We start from the raw sequence: 18,818 nt of genomic DNA, 5'->3' as shown, positions 1-18,818 counted from the left end.
ATGGGGGTGGGCCAAGCTGGAGCCTTTTGTCTTTATGGTTGTTACGGAGATTTTGGGAATTGCCGCCGGACTCCTGGCTACCAATCTTGTATCACTTCCCAAAGAATCATGGGCTTTAAAAAAAGAATTAAAAAAAACAACAACAAAAACCCAACCATAAACTAAAAGTATATTGTTCAGTCTTGATGTGTTTAAATATTTTCTGTAACTTTTCTTGTTATTGATTTCTACTTTTATTCCATTGTGCTCTGATAAAATGCAAGTTGTGTCAGTTTTCTGGTACTTGTTAAAATTTGATTTATGTCTCAATATATGATCTATTTTGGAGACAGTTCTATGGACTGAGAAAGATAGTTTTGCTTGATTCTGATGTTTCCTTGTTTTTTTGGGGGGTGGGGTGGTTCTGAGTGACCGATCTATTAATAAAGGATATAGTATTAAAGTCACTCACTCTTATTATGTTGGAAATCAGTCTGTACTTTTCTTTCTCTTGCTAATACTGGGGTTTGAACTCAGGGCTTTGAGTTGGCCAATAAAGAAATCTACCATTTGAGCCATTTACCCAGCCCTTTTGCCTTATTTTTCCAGTAGGGTTTTGTTTTTATGTCTAAGCTCTCCTAGAGTGTAATCCAGCTGTTTATGCTTCCCATATAGCTGGTTTGACTGGCACATGTCACTGCACTTTTTAATTGATTTGAGGTGGAGTCTTGCTGTTTGCCCTGGTTGACCTGGCAGTCTTGATCTCTGCCTCCTGAGTGGCTAACATTACAGGCATGAGCCACTGTACCTGGCTTCTATTGGTGCTTTTGTGGCCAGAAAGGTGTGTTTTATGAAATCCAGTATATCTGTATGCTTACAATTGTTATGTCCTCCTGATAGATTGTTCTCTTTATGAAGTGACTTTTTTTTTGTCTCTTCTAATTTTAGCTTGAAGTCTGCTTTGTTGAATACGTGTATAACTACTCATGTTTGTCTTTGGATTCCATCTGCTGGGATAATCTTTTTCTATCCTATCCCTTTAAACCTGGGTTTGTCTTTGCGAATTAGATACATTTCTTTTTTTTGTTGTTGTTGGTGGTGGTCATGGGGCTTGAACTCGGGGCCTGGGCGCTGTCCCTGAGCTCTTCAGCTCAAGGCTAGCACTCTACCACTTGAGCTACAGCACCACTTCCAATTTTCTGTGGTTTATTCGAGATAAGAGTCTCACAAACTTTCCTGCCCAACCCTCAGATCTCAGTCTCCTGAGTATCTAGGATTATAGATGTGAGCCACCGGCACCTGGCTAGATACATTTCTTATAAGCAACAAATGATTGGGTCTTGTTTTTTAGTCCGGTTTGCCAGTCTGAATTTTGATTGGAAAATTGAGACCATTATCATTCAATTATTATTGAAAGGTATTTAATAATTTCTGCCAGGTGTGTGTGTGTGTGTGTGTGTGTGTGTGTGTGTGTGTGTGTGTGTGTGTGTGTGTGGTGTGTGCCAATTCTTGGGCTAGAAATCAAGGTCTGAGTGCTGTGCTCAAGGTTTGTGCTCTACCATTTATCATTCAATTATTATTGAAAGGTATTTAATAATTTCTGCCAGGTGTGTGTGTGTGTGTGTGTGTGTGTGTGTGTGTGTGTGTGTGTGTGTGTGTGTGTGTGTGTGTGTGTGTGTGTGTGTGTGTGTGTGTGTGTGTGGTGTGTGCCAATTCTTGGGCTAGAAATCAAGGTCTGAGTGCTGTGCTCAAGGTTTGTGCTCTACCATTTGAACCACAGCTTCACTTCCAGTTTTTAGGTGGTTAATTGGAGGTAAGAGTTTTATGGACTTTCTGTCTAGGTTGGCTTTGAACTGTGATCCTCAGATCTCATCCTCCTGAGTAGCTAAGACGTCAGGCATGAACCACCAGCCAGTTTGTTATTTTTTGTTTGATTATTCCTACTCATTAACTTATCTGCTTGCCTATTGAGATTGTCCTTCCCATATAGTTCTGGCTGGAGTTACCTTTAAGTATCTTCTGCAACATTAGTTTTTTCTCTTTCTTTTTCTTTTTTTCTCTTTTCTCTTTCTTTCCTTTCTTTCTGTTTGTACTATGGCTTGAACTCAGGGCCTGAGCACTGTCTTTAGCTTTTTCTTTCAGTGCTAACACTCTACCACTTGAGCCACACAGCTTTGCTTCTGACTTTATGCTAGTTAATTAGACCTAAGAGTCTCATAGGCTTTCTTGCTTGGGCTGGTTTTAAATCTTATCTTCACATCTCAGTCACCTGGGAAGCTGGAATTACAGACATGAGTCAGTGGCTACTGACTAGTTTTAGTTTCTAATAGAAGGTTGTTGTTTTTTGTTATTGTTTTTTTTTGCCAGACGTGGGGCTTGAACTCTGTGCCTGTGCATTGTCTCTGAGCTTCTTTTTGCTCAAGGCTAGCACTCTACCACTAGAGCCACAGCACTACAACCAGCTTTTTCTGTGTATGTCATACTGAGAAATCAAACCCAGGGCTTCATGCATGCAGGGCAAGCACTCTACCAGTAAGCCACATTCCCAGCCTTAATAGAAGGTTTTTATTTCTGCTTTAATTACAAAAGGTAGCATTACTGGGTATAGTAATCTAGATTGGCATTTATTTTCTTTCAGGGTTTGAAATATATTATTCCATGCCATTCTTGCTTTTAAAGTTTCTGTTGAGAAATCTGCTTTTATTCTGATAGGAGTATTTGGCATATTTCTTTTGCAGTTTCCAGTGTTGTTGTTGTTGTTGTTGTTGTTGTTGTTTTTCAGAGCTGAGGACACAACTCAGTATTCTTTCACTGAGTTAACTCTCCAACCCCTCAATGTTCTTTTCTTATTCTGTATGCCTAAATGTTTTAACTATAATATGTCTTGGAGAGGTTCTTTTCTGATCTTTTTTTGAGTTCTAAAAGCTTTCTTGTACCTGGATGACTACCATATTACGATTTAAGTTTTCTGCTATCCTTTATTTGGTGTTTTCTATGCCTATGACTTGTGCCTGTTTTCTTTCTGATATACCTATGACTTGTAAGTTCGGTCTTCCAATAGTAAACCAGAGGTCTTTCATATTCTATTCATACTTCTTTAGTTTTTATATTTCTTATCTTTGTCTGCAAGCTCTAATCTGTCTACCTGGTCTTCAAACCCTGGTATTCTGTCTTTAATTTGTTCTAGCTCCCAGAGATGTGTGTGGTTTTTATTTAAGTAATTAATTTAGTGCCAGTTTGGGACTTGAACTCAGGGCATCATGTTTTTGCTTGGCTTTTTTACTCAAGGCTGGCATTCTACGTACTACTTGAGCCATACATAATTGGCTTAAATTTCACAGAACTTTTTTGCCCAGACTGTCTTCAACACAGAACTTTTTTGCCCAGACTGCCTTCAAGCTGTGATCCCCAGGTCTCAGCCTCCTGAGATTACAGGTGTGAGCCACCAGCACCCAAACTGGAAAGGCTTTTAACTGAGTTTTCGTTTGGCTTATTGAGCTTTTTGTTTCCATAATTTCAATTTGATTTCTTTCCCAGAATTTCTCTATCTTTATTGAATTCTTCTATTATATCTTACTGTGTCTTCTTTGTTTTGTTTAGTTGTTTGACTTTTTTGGAATTCAGGCATGTTATTCATGAGTGTGTGTGTGTGTGTGTGTGTGTGTGTGTGTGTGTGTGTGTGTGTGGTGTGTTGGTCCTGAGGCACTAAGGTCCTGGGTGTTGTCCTTTGCTCAAGGATAGTGCTGTACAACTTAAGCCACAGTTTGATTTCCTGCTTTTTTTTGGGGGGGGGGGGGTGGTTTTTGGGTCCGGTCGTGGGGCCTGAACTCTGGGCCTGGGTGCTGTCCCTCAGCTCTTCAGCTCAAGGCTAGCACTCTACCACTTGAGCCACAGCGCCACTTCCAGCTTTTTTCTTTTTGCTTATGTGGAATCGAACCCAGGGCCTCAGGCATGCAAGGCAAGCGCTCTACCACTGAGCCACCTTCCCAGTTCCTTTACTGATCATTCTTATAATCACTTTTTAAAATTGTGATTTTTATTTCCCTCACTGTCAGTAGTGTTTGTTACAAAGTTGTTAAATTTTGGAAATCATGTTGTCTTGTTTCTTCATATTCCTTATACTTTTGATTTTTGTTCACATTGAAGAAGCAATGTGTATACATATATATATGCAGAATCAGTTAACATGGATACATTATAAATGATTCAGTAATTATTATCTAAACACAAACAACTTGCAGTTAGTCCCTTTTTTATCTTGAGCTACTCATCCCTTGTGTCTGACTCAGTTTCCTTTTATTGGTTCCTGTTTCTTCACTAGATTTCTAACTTTTGCACATTCCAGTATTCTGTCACCCAGTAGTCCATAAAGTATTTGGCCTGGGGGTCTTTTCCATCTCAAGGCTTTCTATGCAAGAAGACTATCAAACCTGTACCTCCAATCTAAATCTCTGACAGTGAAAGAGGATGTGGGGTTAGAAACAATGTGCCAAAGCCCTGATAGCAATGTAGTATCCTGAGGACTTGACTTAAATACTGTGAGACTCCTTTTTTGGACAGCTCACAGGTTTACAGATCCTTTTTTTTTTTTGGTCATGAGGCTTGAATTCTGGGCCTGGCCCTGTTCCTCAGCTCTCCAGCTCAAGGCTAGCAGGCTGCCATTCAAGACACTTCTGGTTTTCTGAGTGGTTTATTGGAGATAAGAGTCTTACAGCCTTTCCTGTCTGGGCTGGCTTTGAATCGTGATCCTCAGATCTCAGCCTCCTTAGTAGCTAGGATTACAGGCATGAGCCCAGCGGGTTTATAGATCGATTTAGAAAGCATTAATTAGCTATGAACAGAAGCCCTAGACTCAAGGTCCAACCGTGCAACTGGTCATCTTAAACAAGACATTCTCTTCTCAAAATGTGGAGGTTGAGCTACTGTAGTATATCTATAAATGATACAATTGTCATTTGGAGCAAGAGAATCCTAAATTACTGAAGCTATCCTGAAATTATAGGATGTTTAACATCCTGACTAAATGTAAATAGCACCTCCCATTGAGGTTCCTTCATTTCCAAGCAACCCTTGGTTGAGACCTAATGAATGCTAGAGGATCTTTAAAGTTTCTCCTTGTCTTTCAGTACTGTGACTTCATAGTACACATTCAGGTTTTTCAGCTGTCTGTAGTCTGCTATTTTGTCTCCCTGACCTTGGCATCCCCTGTTGGTCTCTTCTCCATGCTTGTGCTGGAGAAGTTTGTCTCAGTCATAAAATAAAATCTACTCTGAGCCAGGCATGGTTGCTCACACCTGTAATCCTAACTACTCTGGAGGCTGAGAGCTGAGATCTGAGGGTCTTGGTTCAAAGCCAGCTGGGGTAGGAAAGGTCATGAGACTCTTATCTCCAATAAGCCACTCAGAAAACCGGAAGTAGCTCAAGTGGTTGAGCATTGGCCTTGAGCTGTAGAGCTGAGGACAGTGCCCAGGCCCATAGTTCAAGCCCCACAACGGACAAAAAAAAAAGAAAATCTACTTTGATTACCTCCATGCCTAGTCATTTGGTAATTTCTTTTTCTCTTCTTTCTTTTTTTTTTTTTTGAGTCTGGTCGTGGGCCTGAACTCTGAGCCTGGGCGCTATCCCTCAGCTCTTCAGCTCAAGGCTAGCGCTCTACCACTTGAGCCACAGCACCACTTCCAGCTTTTTTTTTTCTGCTTATGTGGTACCTAGGAATCGAACCCAGGGCCTCATGCATGCAAGGCAAGCACTCTACCATTAAGCCACCTTCCCAGCCCTCATTTGGTAATTTCTTCTTGTCAATAAAGAGCACATGTTACCATAAGGCACCCTGTACCTTCTCCTACCTGTCACCTGCCTGTATCATCTCCTCCTAATCTTATTTATGCTTCACCAATTATCAGCAACTTGGAATTCAACAAAGATATTATGTTCTTTTTATTTGTGGGACGAAGGGAGGAAATAATTGGGCAGTGCTGGAGATCAAACTCAGGGCCTCTTGCATGCTAACAATTGCTCTACCAGTGAACTACATTCCTTATGAGGTTCCCTTTGATATATCTGTAACTTTCAGATAGGATCCTGTTTGTCATGAGTGCCCTTACCCTACTTAATGCCATGAAGGTAAAATCACTAGTACTTTAGAACACAGACCCTGAGTTCTTAATTTTAACATGAGCCAAAACTGTTTGTGTTAAAATCCAGTTCTGCCTTTATGACCTTGGGCAAGTTATTTTACTTCTCTGAGTCCTCATCTATAAAATGAGACTGATAACACCTGTTTTATAATGTACTATGAGGTTTAAAAGGAAGCAATATTTATCAAATGTTCTGGTACATGCCAAGTACTATGTAAGTATTTGCTATCACTGTTGTTAACATTGCTTTATGAAATCCTGTTTATCACCCATGACCTAGTTCAAGAGTCTATGAAGCCAAACTACTCTTCTCTCTGAAATACAGCCAGTCTAACCTGAGGCTGGTCCTTCCCTGAGCCATCCTAATATCTTAAACATTTCCCTCACATTACACCAATTTATACTTCATTACAGTTTTTTTTAAAAATATGACTGGGCTTCCTGAAAAACTGTACCTTAATGGTTTTGTGTTCCTTGTACCTGGCATAAAACTTGGCACACAATAGGCCACAATATATTTTTCTAAATGACCAAATGAAAATCAAAGCTTTGGCATGGGATTTGAGGCCTCTCCTATTCTGCCCAAATATGCTTTATCCTTGTAGCTCCCTATTTATGTGAAAGCATTCTGGTTATATCCCATTTCTTACTATGTAAACTAGATTATTTTGATCACTTTTCCTGAAAAGCCTTTCTCTTTCTTTTTTTTTTTTTGTCGGTCGTGGGGCTTGAACTCTGGGCCTGGGCACTGTCCCTCAGCTCTTCAGCTCAAGGCGAATGCTCTACCACTTGAGCTACAGTGCCACTTCCGGTTTTCTGGTTTATTGGAGATAAGAGTCTCATGGTCTCTCCTGCCCGGGCTGGCTTTGAACCATGGTCCTCAGATCTCAGCCTCCTAAGTAGCTAGGATTACAGGCGTGAGCCACCAGCGCCCGACTCTTTCTCTTTCTTTTTATAGAGAGCTTTCTTACACATTTGTCAACCTACCAGAACCACTTCACCTCGGAATCCTAGATTATTATATGACCATGGGTATAGAGACCCTTGAGTATTTTATTTACATCTGTGTCCTAGACCTAAGCAGTACCTGGTACATATAAGTTAGTGAATTTTGAAATACCTTCTGGGTTCTTTGTGGGGACTGAATCCTTCCCTCTTCACTATTGTCTTAACATTTAATTCAAATATCTGAAATAGCACTTATCTTACTGTATAATAATAATGTGATTACCTGTAGCTGTCTGAGATCCACTATAGGCTCCTGAGGCCTGGGACTATAGTATCTTATTATGTTCTAATTCTGCTCCAGAACTTAATGTAGTGCCTGCTACATTGTAAGTGAAATCTATTGAATAAACAGTATCATCCCTTATTTTGGCATGTACATTTAATTTTTTGTGTGTGGTTCTTTGGTTTGAACTCAGGATCTCAAGCTAAGCCAGGCCTCCAGCCCTTTTTTATACCATTTGAGTTTAAGGTCTCACTTTATTTCCAGGCCTGAGTCTAGACAGTATTCTTCTGAGGTAGCTAAGATGACAGATGTATAACACCACACTCAGCTTCTTTCTGTTGAGATGAAATCTCACAAGATTTTTTTTTGCCCTGGCTGGCCTAGAGCAACAGAGTTCCAAATTTAAGCCTCCCACATAGTAGCTGGTGTACAATTTTGTGTGTGTGTGCCACTAGACCCAGTTATTGGTCAAGAAGGGATTTGACATTTTTTTTGCCTAGGCTGACCTTGAACCATGATTTCTTGATCTCAGCCTTCCAAGTTGCAAGTATTATAGGTGTGAGCCACTGCACCTACCCTTGGTGTTTTGATAGTAAACTATTCTCTTTCTCTCTCTCTCTCTCTATATATATATATATAAATGATATATATGTATAAAGAATATGTATATAAATGATATATATGTATAAAGAATATATATATGATATATATATGTACACACACACACATATTACTTTGAAACAACTCTGTGCCCAGAATTATGCTAAGTCCTATAGGGAACATAGGAGAAATTAAAGATCAAAGTTTAAGACCTGTTGGGACTTCCTGCAAAGGATCTGAATACAAGAAATTAATAATGATACAAATAGTTGTTATTTATTTTTTGTTGGTCATGGGGCTTGAACTCAAGGCCTGGGTGCTGTTCCAGAGTTTCTTTTGCTCAAGATTAGTGCTCTACCACTTTGAGCCACAGTACCACTTCTGGTTTTATGGTGGTTAATTGGAGATGGGGTTTCATGGCCCTTCTTGCCCGGCTGGCATTGAGCTGTGATCCTGAGATCTCAGTCTCCTGAATAGCTAGGATTACAGGCATGAACCACCAGCAAATTATTGTAATTTATTGCAGAATTGTCATGCAGACAGTAGAGAGAAGAGAGATCAGGGAATTAGTGGTCAGAGGCTGTGTGGCGGTTTGGTTAGGTAGCAGAAAGCTATAACATACCATTTGATGAGTAGTACTTGCTATTCTGTTAACTTTTTACTTATGTATATAGTGGCAAGTTGTGTTAGGCACCTGTAATCCTAACTACTCAGGAGGCTGAGATTTGGTTATCATTGTTCAAAACCAACCTGCACGGGAAAATCTGAGATACTCTTATCTTTAGTTAACCAGCAAAATGCCAGACCGGAGGCACTTCTCAAATGGTAGAACTCCAGCATAAGAAAAAAAAAATCCAGGGTACCAGTGGCTCACACCTACTAGTTACTCAGGAGGCTCAGATCTGAGGATCACTGTTCAAAGCTAGCCCAGGCAGGCATGACCATGAAACTCTGGTCTCCAGTTAACCCTTAGAAAACTAGAAGTGGCTCTGTGACTCACAATGGCTCTGTGACTCAAAGTGGCTATGTGACTCAAAGTAGTAGAGTGCTAGCCTTGTGTGAAAATGTTCAGAGACAGCGCCTAGGCCCTGAGTTCAAGCCCCAAGACTGCCCCCCCCCAAAAAAAAACAACATAAAACACAATACTGAGTTTAAGTTCAAATTCCAACACATACACACACACATACATGCAAACAAAACCAAATTGTATTGAATGTATACATTTAAGTCACTCATTCTCACTATGTTTGGGTTTGGTTTTTGGTTTATTTGTTTTCAGACAGGGTCTTTCCATGAATCTCAGGGTAGCCTCAGACCCATAATCCTCCTGCATCAACCACTCAAGCTAATGGGATTATAGGCCTGTCACCATACTATGCTTAGCATTGTGTTTTAATGCCACGAATCTGCTGACTGTTAAAGCTGTGTTTTCCTCATGAGTATCAGGAATGATACCTCATATTCCTTACCTGAATTTTTTTTTTGGTCAGATGTGAGGCTTGAATTCAAGGTTTGGGTACTCTTCCTGAGCATTTTTACTCAAGGCTAGCACTCTACCATTTTGGATCACAGCACCACTTCTGGTTTTCTGGTGATTAATTGGAGATTAAGAGTCTCACAGACATTTCTACTTGGGCTGGCTTTGAACTGTGATCCTCAGATCTCAACCTCCTGAATAGCTAGGAATACAAGCGTGAGCCATTAGAGCCTGGCTACCTGAAGAATTTTTATGAGGGCTAACTAAATAAATGCGTATTTATAAAAGCTGACATGCAGTAAAAAGTTTCCTTGTTTACAAAAAAGGAGAGGCTTATGTAGTAAAACTCAAACTGATAATGATAATGATAATGGAGGCAGTAATGATTGCTACTAACACTGAGTCCAGTTCTATGGACAAGGAAGGCATGTGCTAGTGCTTTACATGTCTTAACTCTTCAATTGTATGTGTGTTTTTGTATGTGTATATCACCCCAGGCTGGCCTCAAACCCATAGTCCTTCTGCTTTAACCTCTCAAGTACTAGGATTATAGGTATGAACCACCATGCTCATGTATATTAACTCTAAATCTTAATAATACCTATGAAATACATGAGTTTGTTATGGACATTTTATAGCTGAAGAATAAGAGATTAAGTAACTTGACTAAAGTCATGCAGCTTATACTGGCATAGTTTGGACTTGAACTAGTAATCTAAATTCATAATCTGTCCTATAAAGAACAAAAAAAGGTAGAGATTTATTTTATTTTTTACTTTTTTTGTCGGTCATGGGGCCTGAACTCTGTGCCTGGGTGCTGTCCCTCAGCTCTTCAGCTAATGCTAGCGCTTTACCACGTGAGCCATAGCCTCACTTCCAGCATTTTCTGCTAATGTGGTGCCTAGGAATCGAACCCAGGGCCTCATGCATGCAAGGCAAACACTCTACCACTGAGCCACCTTCCCAGCCCTGGAGACTTATTTTTAAGATTTATTATTAGCATATATTGATTGTACAAGGTGGGGCAATTGTGACATTTATACACATACATGCATGCATGCATGCATGCACTATGCTCAAACTTACCCCCACAAAATGTAGATTTCTGACTGCCAGGCTGAGATGTAAAGGATCTTAGACTATTAGGACCATTGTACTTCTGTTATCAGTGTATTACGAGTAATTCCGTAATTCCGTGTAGCCTTATCACAGTCAATAAAAGTGATCTCAATAGAGCTCTTGTAGAGTACATTTAAATGGTAAAGGTTAATTCGGTTAATCTGTTCTTATTCTTTAAAGGGGAAGTGATTTTTTTTTTAAATTTTAGAGTCAAAGTATCACTTTTTAGCACAGTCTAGTCTTGAACTTAGGTTAGGATCCTTGTACCTCAACTTTATGAGTACTGGATTTCAGATATGTCCTACCATGCCAGTCTAGAAGTGATCTTTTTTTCTGGTTGATTTTTTTTTTTTTAAAGATGTCCTAGAATAAAGGGTTATGCCTGTAATCTCAGCTTCTTGGATAAGGATCATGATTCTGGGACAGCCAGGCAAAAATTTAGCAAGACCCTATCTCAACTAAAAAAGCTGTGTGGTGACTTGTGTGTGTAATCTCAGCTATGCAAGAGGTCTTAGGTAGGAAGATTGCAGTCCAGGCTGGCCCAGGCAAAAACATGAGGCTGCCTGAAAAACAAGTAAAGTACAAAGGATTGGAGATGTAGCTTGAATGGCAGAGGGCCTGCCTCCTAAGTTCAGAACCCTGAGTTCAAATCTCAATACCACAAAAATAAAAAGGATCCTAGAATATGCTAATTCTTTTAGGTGGACAGTTCTTCCAGGTTCAGCACTTCTGACTGTTCTGTGAACCTTTTTTCCTTCATAGGATTGAATGCGTTGTCTCCTGTCCTACCCCCATAGTGGAATAGTATCATATTATTACTTATGAGTGGATTGTTTTCCCTGATTATTTTTTGGAGGATGGGGAGGTCAGTCATGGCACTGTACCACTTTGATCTGTGTTTTTGTGAAACCTGATATTCTAGGTACTCCCAAGTATAAGACCAGATGAAAGGTATGTCTTCTTTCTGTAGACAACTTTTTCTACTCATTTTAGTTCCCAACATTGACAATTTGTGTCCATTTGCCTTATGTTCTTTCATTTCCGAAATGATTTGTGTAAGATTTGAAATACTTGTTTTCAGGCCCATATTTAGGCAGCTATAAGGAGGTATTCTTTTTTTTCTTTCTTTTTTTTTTTTTTTCTTTTTTGTCGGGGCTTAAACTCTGGGTTTGGGCGCTATCCCTGCACTCTTCAGCTCAAGGCTAGTGCTCTTACTGCTTGAGCCACAGTGCCACTTCCGGTTTTCTGGTGGTTTATTGGAGATAAGTCTCATGGATTTTCCTGCTCTTGCAGGCTTTGAACCGTGATCCTCAGATCTCAGCCTCCTCAGTAGCTAGGATTACAGGCGTGATCTACCGGTATCTGGCAAGGAGGTATTCTTTGATAGAAATGGATTTCTTTTGTTCTCCAACTTTTTCTGTCCTAAAATTTTAGCTCTGAAAACTATAATTTAGTTCAAGTGAGATGCTGGTGGCTGAGCCACTGCACCTGTAATCCTAGCTACTAAGAGGCTGAGATCTGAGGATCATGATTCAAAGCCAGTTTGGGCAGGAAAGGCTGTGAGACTCCAATAAACCACCAAAAGCTGGAAGATGAGCTGTGACTCAAAGTGGTAGAGCACTTAGCCTTGAGCACTAAAGTGTAGGAACAATGCCCAGTCCCTGAGTTTAAGCCCCAGGACTGGCACACAAAAAATAGTTTGAATCAGCTACACTTATTCTATGATGAGCACAGAAAATAAATAGGCAAATAACTGATTGAACCTACTCTTGAGTTACTCAGTCTGGTGGGAAAGATAGTTGGGTTGGTTAGTATATGCAGAAAACATAGATGTAGCAATAGCAAGGATCCTATACAGGTTGTAAAAGGACTCAAAAGGCAAATTGGTCAAATGTGGTAGGAGAGAGGCAAGAAAGGCTAGCAGAGGTGATTTTTATAAAGAGTCTTAAAAAAACAGATAGTTATCAGGCAGAGCAAGGGCATGTGTAGGCAAAGGGTCTGAAATGCTGTGACTCATTTAGGTAGTTCCCGTTTAAGAGCAAAAAGATGAGACCAAAAAGGATTGTCAGAGCCAAGTCATAGGTCTTCTATACCATACTAAAGAGTTTGGACTTCTGTAGTTCCAATTAATATGATCTGATATGGCATCTCTAACTCAGTTACAACCATGTAGAAATGTTATATAAAAGTCTCTACTAGCCAGGTACCAGTGGTTCATGCTTGTAATCTGAGGTTTGTGGTTTGAACCTAGCCTGGGCAGGAAAGTTTGTGAGACTCTTATCTCCAGCTGGAAGTGGAGCTGTGGCTCAAGTGGTAGAGTGCTAGCTTTGAGCACAAAAAGCTCAGGAGTAGCACCCAGGTCCTGAGTTCAAGCCCTAGCACCAAAAAAAAAAAGTCTGAGCTGAGTTTGAAAGCAAAAAATCCTCAAGTGCCAGCCAGGAAGAGGAAACAAAGCCAGATCTGCAACTGGGAATATTGATGCAATACTGAGGGACTTGATATTTTAAGGGGCAGGAGATAAGGCCTCAGGCTAATGTGATGGGAACCGGAACTGACACACACTTGAATCTGAGAGCCAGAACAGGTACCATGTTTGTGATAGGTGAGCTAGAAAAATTCCATCCACTATTTCAAGAAAGCAATATGAAGAGGGCAATTTTCTCAAGGTCTTGTGTGGAAAAAGAGTTGACTGTCACACATTAGAACCACATACTTATTACCATACATTAAATTTATACTACCTAAAAATTAACATACAGTATGGCCAAAGGTTGAGTGTGATGGCTCATATCTGTCTTAACAAGATGTCTTTTGGGGCGATTGTGGTTCAGTCCAGACAAAATGTTCATGAGACCCCATTTCAGCCAATAAGAAGTTAGGTACAGTGGCACATGTCTTTCATCCCAGCTATGTGGGAAGCATAAGTAAGATGACTGTGATCCAGGCTGATCTGTATATAAACATGAGGCCCTATTTGAAGGATAATTTAGGCAAAAAGGAGCAGGGCATAGCTCAAGTAGATAGATTACCTGTCTAACAAGTACAAGGCTGTGTACATCCTAGGGCACTCAGGACTCCATCAAAAATAATTCGCTTAAAAAAAAAAAACTCATGGCAAAAAGTTAACAAACTCTGGGAGCCAGGCGCTGGTAGCTCACACCTATAATCCTAGCTACTCAGGGCTGAGATCCAAGGATCTCGGTTCAAAGCCAGCCATGGCAGGAAAGTGACATTCTTATCTCCAATAAACCACTAGAAAACCAGAAGTGGTGCTGTGGCTCAACCAGTAGAGCACTTGCCTTGAACTGAAGAGTGCAGGGACAGCATTCAAGCCCAGAGTTCAAGCCCCCACAACCACCACCACCAACAACAAAAAAGTTAACAAACTCTGTAAGACAATAAATTGCCTAGAGAGACAATGAGTAGTTTGATGTAATAGATTCTCTGTTCTCCCAAAAAATGAGATTTAAAAAAATCTTAAAGAGCCATTAAACATGTTTGCAATGTTCACAGAACCCCCCCAAAAAATAGAAATCATAAGAATAGAGTAATATGGAAAGACAACAAGCAGATTTAGCAGGGAAAAAAACCAAAACAAAAAAAAAACTTGTCCAATGAGGGAAAATTTGTTTATGGTATAGAAACAGGTTAAAAAGAAATAAGCTAATAGCTAAAGGGAGAAATAGATAAATCTGAGAAAAGTACAGAAATATGAAAGAAAAGGTCTATAATAGTTTTTTTAAATAGAGGTCATGAATAGGTTTGAATAGAGTTTTTGGTGAGGGTCACGAGGAGAAGACTGGTCAGATTTTATTGAGAATACATACATGTTTAAAATTGTAAGGCAAAACACCAAAATGAAACAAATATAATGTCTAACTTGCAAATTAAAAAGGCAAAACAAGCTTAAACTCAGCCAGGGAGGGTGGTACACAGCCATGAGTTCAGCATTCTGCAGGCTGAGGCAAGAGAACCCCCAGTTCAGTCTAGTCTACATAGTAGACCTGTCTCGAAACACCAAACCAACCAACCAAATAAACACATAAAACTAAATATGCTATTAAAAGGTGAAGAACCTCAGATTAGATAGAGGTGGAGCTAGAGAAGCTATGTAAAACAGCCATGGGCTATTTAAACCATAATAATCCAGAAAAGTCAAAAGTAAGGATAAAAGAAATTATACAAAATATATCTAACAGTATCACATTCAAGAGTTCATTGAAGCAGTGTTCATAATAGGAAAATACAGGTGAAAGAACTCTTCAGTATCCATTAGGCGAATTGATTTCATGGTCTTAAATTATTTGTATGTAAAAATAATGAAACACGCTCCAATGTAACCAAGTGGATTAACTGGGATTATATATATCTATTTGGATGAATCAAGAAGATACACTGAGAACAGTAAAATATTTACCTCTTTCCAAAAGAAAATTTCCTCTTATTTGATTTTATTGTTCATGTGATTTAGCACTAATAATACTATTTTGTAATGTAGTGGATCATAGGCAAGGACATTGTCTCAGGTTTGTGGGGAACGGGGTTGTACCTTTTGTCTCATTTTGATTGAGACTCTTAAGGCTGTGAGCAAAGTAATAAGATACAAAATGATATTCCCAAATGAGCTTCTAGGCTACCTGCATGGTATATGTAGAATAATTTTTGAACCTTCCACCCACTATAGGCTATAAAGAGGGGTGAGATTTCATGAAGCCCACAGAGAGGAGTTGCTTTGGGTGGAGCATATGCTGTGACTAGTTTCACTTGGGAAACTTAATTTCAGTTCCTGGTTGGTGAACACAGGCATGGTCCTGCACTTGGGAAAGTTTAGAGACAGAGACCGACTGGCAAAAGCCAGTGGGAATAGACCATTACAAAAATGGCAATCATGGGAGAAAATACTGCTGGCCTGGAGATGAATTAGGGTAGCCAGGTTCACAGGATCCTTGGAAGGATTTTGAAACCCCTACAGAGAGTCACACTGTGAAGTGTGTTGCCAAAATGGGAGAGTTAGGGAAGGACTTAGAAGTGGCTGCCTGGAAGAAGCATTACCCCATGGTATGGGTACTTGCCAGTGAGTTCTCAGCAGTAGGGGGCTCTCCAAGGGACTACAAAAGCTACCCTGTAAGAAAAAGAGAATCAGCTTTAAATATGTCAGTTCAGAGAGCACCAAAACCTTATTAGTGCAGTATTGAAGCAGAAAGCAAAGCTGTTCCTTTTCCCAGCTTTGAACTTGGAGGTCTTAGAAACCAAAGCAAACATTGAAGATTACTGGAGGTGGGGGTAAAAAATGGTGGGGGGGGGGGGGGCAGGACTAGGAAATAGGGGAGTCAAATATCCTCCTCCCAGCATGGACTTCTAGGCTAAAAACTTCCCTCTAAGGGAAGGAGATGAGACTTGATTGAGGGTTCATTTTACCAAACTGTCATATCAAAATTGTGTACTTAAAAGTGTACAGATTGCTGGGTACAAGTAGCTCATGCCTGTAATCCTAGCTACTCAGGAGGCTGAGGTCTGAGGATCATAATTCAAAGTCAGCTCAGGCAGGAAAGTCTATGAGACTCTTACCTCAACTACCAAAAACCCAGAATTGAGCTGTGGCTCAACTGGTAGAGTATTAGCCTTTAGCAAAAAAATCTCAAGTACAGTACTCAGGCCCAGGATTAGGACCAAAAAAAAAAAAAAAAAAAAAGTGTACAGAAACCTAAGCATATATCTTGAGGAACTTCTACAATGTGAATGCATCAGCATGCGATCAAGAAACCTTACCAGGATCTCAGAAACCCATGCCCCTTTTTAATTCCTAACAGCCCACCTCCCTGGGGCTAATAATGATCCAAAGCAAGATTTGTTATTTTGTGATTATAAAAGCAATTTTAAATTTTGTCTTCTGCTTTGTGCTTTTAATTAAGTTCTTAGTTGAGGACAAATGTAGGGAACTCTGAAGCTGAGCTGTGAATCCTGGAAAAGGTTTGAGAGATTGGAGCACTACCTAGACAGCACTCAGAATGCTGAGCACTGGCCATAGAAGGGTTAAAACAGCTCTGGAGAAGGTGAAGAGACTGGAGTGCTCCCCTCCCCCACTTTCCTTAGGAGGTTGGCAGCTGTGCTAGGGACCTTGTGGGCTGGAGGAAAGACTTGCAGAGCATAAGCTTGGGCTAGCTAAGTGGACATCGTGTCTGGACTTCCTCTGGGCTGCAGTCTCCTTCCTGTCTCAAAAGAATAAGGGAGCCAATGTGTCTCACAAACTCTGCTTTAGCTCTGATTGTAATATTAATATAGATGCTTTATGTTTTGCATGTATCCATGATAACCCTCCCTGTGTGAACTCAAATAAATACGCTTGCTTGTGGGGATTCAGGTCCTAAGTGCCAGAGAGGCTTGGGACCCCTGGTCCCCACTCGTATCTCTCTGTCTCTACCTTTTCTACTTTTCTTTAGTATGGTATCTTGTCACATTGCCTTTGGTTGCGGTTAGCAACTGCTTGGGTATGGTTCTACTAAGTGGTAGAGCACTTCCCTAGAAAGCAGAAAGGCTTTAGTTCAAATTCCAGCACCACTAGGAATAACTTTAAAACTATAGAGAAGTTACATCATAATACAAAGAACTTTTCTATTATTCTTTACCCATATTCCTTAATTGCTAATATTTTACTCTTAATGGGAAAGAGCATACCAACTTTTAAGATGGTTGTTTCTGGAAAGGGAAGGAAGGAAATTACTTTGGTGAAGTCTGTAAAGGGACTTAAATTTTATAATATTTTGCAGAAAATGACAAAGTATTAGCCTTTTCCACTATAACTTGTGGCTTACTCTCTATAGTTTTCTATGTGTTTGAAGTTTTAAAGAATTCCTTTAAAAATGGAAAAGTTCAGTTTTCCCCTCTGGGAAGTTGGGAGACTTGAAGGTGCTTTGTACTATTGAAATAATATATCTTTATGACTTCTCTGTTTTTTCCTTAATATGAATTAAGACTCTCTTAAGTGAGCTATAAGGTTGATTCACCTCAACATCATTTTTCTTTTTTTTTCTCTTCCTTATTACCTCTCAATGCTAAGTGCCCAGTAGTGTCTGACATAGTAAGATTAAAACTTGCACTTTTCCTAATAGATACAACTCTTCCTGATTTGCAGTGAGCAAGGACCTGCTTTTAAGCAATTACCCCTCATTTGGGGCCATCCAGACACATTGTGCTTTGGTTCAGGTCATAATCAATAATTCATATGTCAATAGGAACCCCATTAGCTCAGGTGAAGGCAGATGTCTTTCTAATGAAAATGTTCCATTTTCCAAATGACTTTTCTTTTTCTCAGAGAGTTGTGGTTGTAGAAGACATAAAAAGATGGAAGTCTATGTTGGAGCTTCCTGACCAAACCAAAGAGAATCTAGTTGAAGCCTTACAAGAATTAAAGAAGAAGATACCCTCAAGGGAAGTGTTAAAGTCAACGAGAATAGGTATTGCCTAATTTTCTGACACATACTTGTATTTTGTCTCCTTTTCCCCCCTTTTCTACCTTCCTTGAAGTAGTGTCCCCTCATCAGGGCTTTTAAAACTATCTCTGGGAGAAGACCATTGTTTTAGAAATGTTCATTGGCCATGAGCCAATACTTTTGTAAGATAGTAAAAATAACAAGAAAAGTAAAATTGAGAATATATAATGTACAAACTTCAATTTTAAAATTAAACCCATCAGATGTAAAATTACTGTCAAATTTCTGTACGTTTGTAAATGCCTGTATTGATTTTTGGTATTTAACTTTGTGGAATGGTAACTAACAATGATCTACATGACACATAACATTTTGAGTGTGGTATGCAAAATGAAGAGACCTCAGAAAACTTAGGATTTGGTCAGAGACAACAATGTGGACAGATGGAGGGGTAAAATCCTGTAGGTTATAAATAAACACATAAATAATTTTCTGAGCACTGTTCTGCTATGGACAATTGTTATGCTGTCTCTAAAGAATGAGCAATCACTTAGATCTGAGGAATTAAATGAAAGACATCGTAGAAGAAGTGACATTTTAGTTAATCTTGAAAGAAACTTAGCTTTTCTGTCTTGAGTTGAAATAAAAGCCTGGATTGTAAAGCAAGATGATAGGAACGTTTGCTTTCCACCATATCATTTATTGTAGCTTTGGAGGTATTTCAAAGGTAAGTGAGGCACATTGAATTGCCATTTTAGTACAGTACACAACTGTGGATAATATGCAAGGGAGGACCAACATGTGTTCCTCAAGCTGCTCTTGAGTCTCCAGAGAGCCCAGGGCAT

General features: G+C 39.7%; 1 protein-coding gene across 2 annotated transcripts in view; it reads left to right on the top strand.

Annotated features, from left to right (window-relative positions):
• Positions 1–18,818, top strand: part of Tceanc2 (transcription elongation factor A N-terminal and central domain containing 2) — a 51,273-nt gene that overhangs the window by 8,414 nt on the left and 24,041 nt on the right. For both annotated transcript variants that reach the window (XM_042669694.1, XM_042669693.1), the window contains exon 3: positions 17,856–17,997. In XM_042669694.1, the coding sequence (XP_042525628.1) occupies positions 17,856–17,997 (142 nt within the window). The remainder of the gene's footprint in view (positions 1–17,855; positions 17,998–18,818) is intronic.

Source organism: Dipodomys spectabilis, unplaced genomic scaffold (genome assembly GCF_019054845.1).
Source record: "Dipodomys spectabilis isolate Male_0828 unplaced genomic scaffold, ASM1905484v1 ptg000504l, whole genome shotgun sequence".
Taxonomy (NCBI): domain Eukaryota; kingdom Metazoa; phylum Chordata; class Mammalia; order Rodentia; family Heteromyidae; genus Dipodomys; species Dipodomys spectabilis.
Note: the sequence above shows the minus strand (reverse complement) of the source record. Positions and strands in the feature narration are given on the sequence as shown.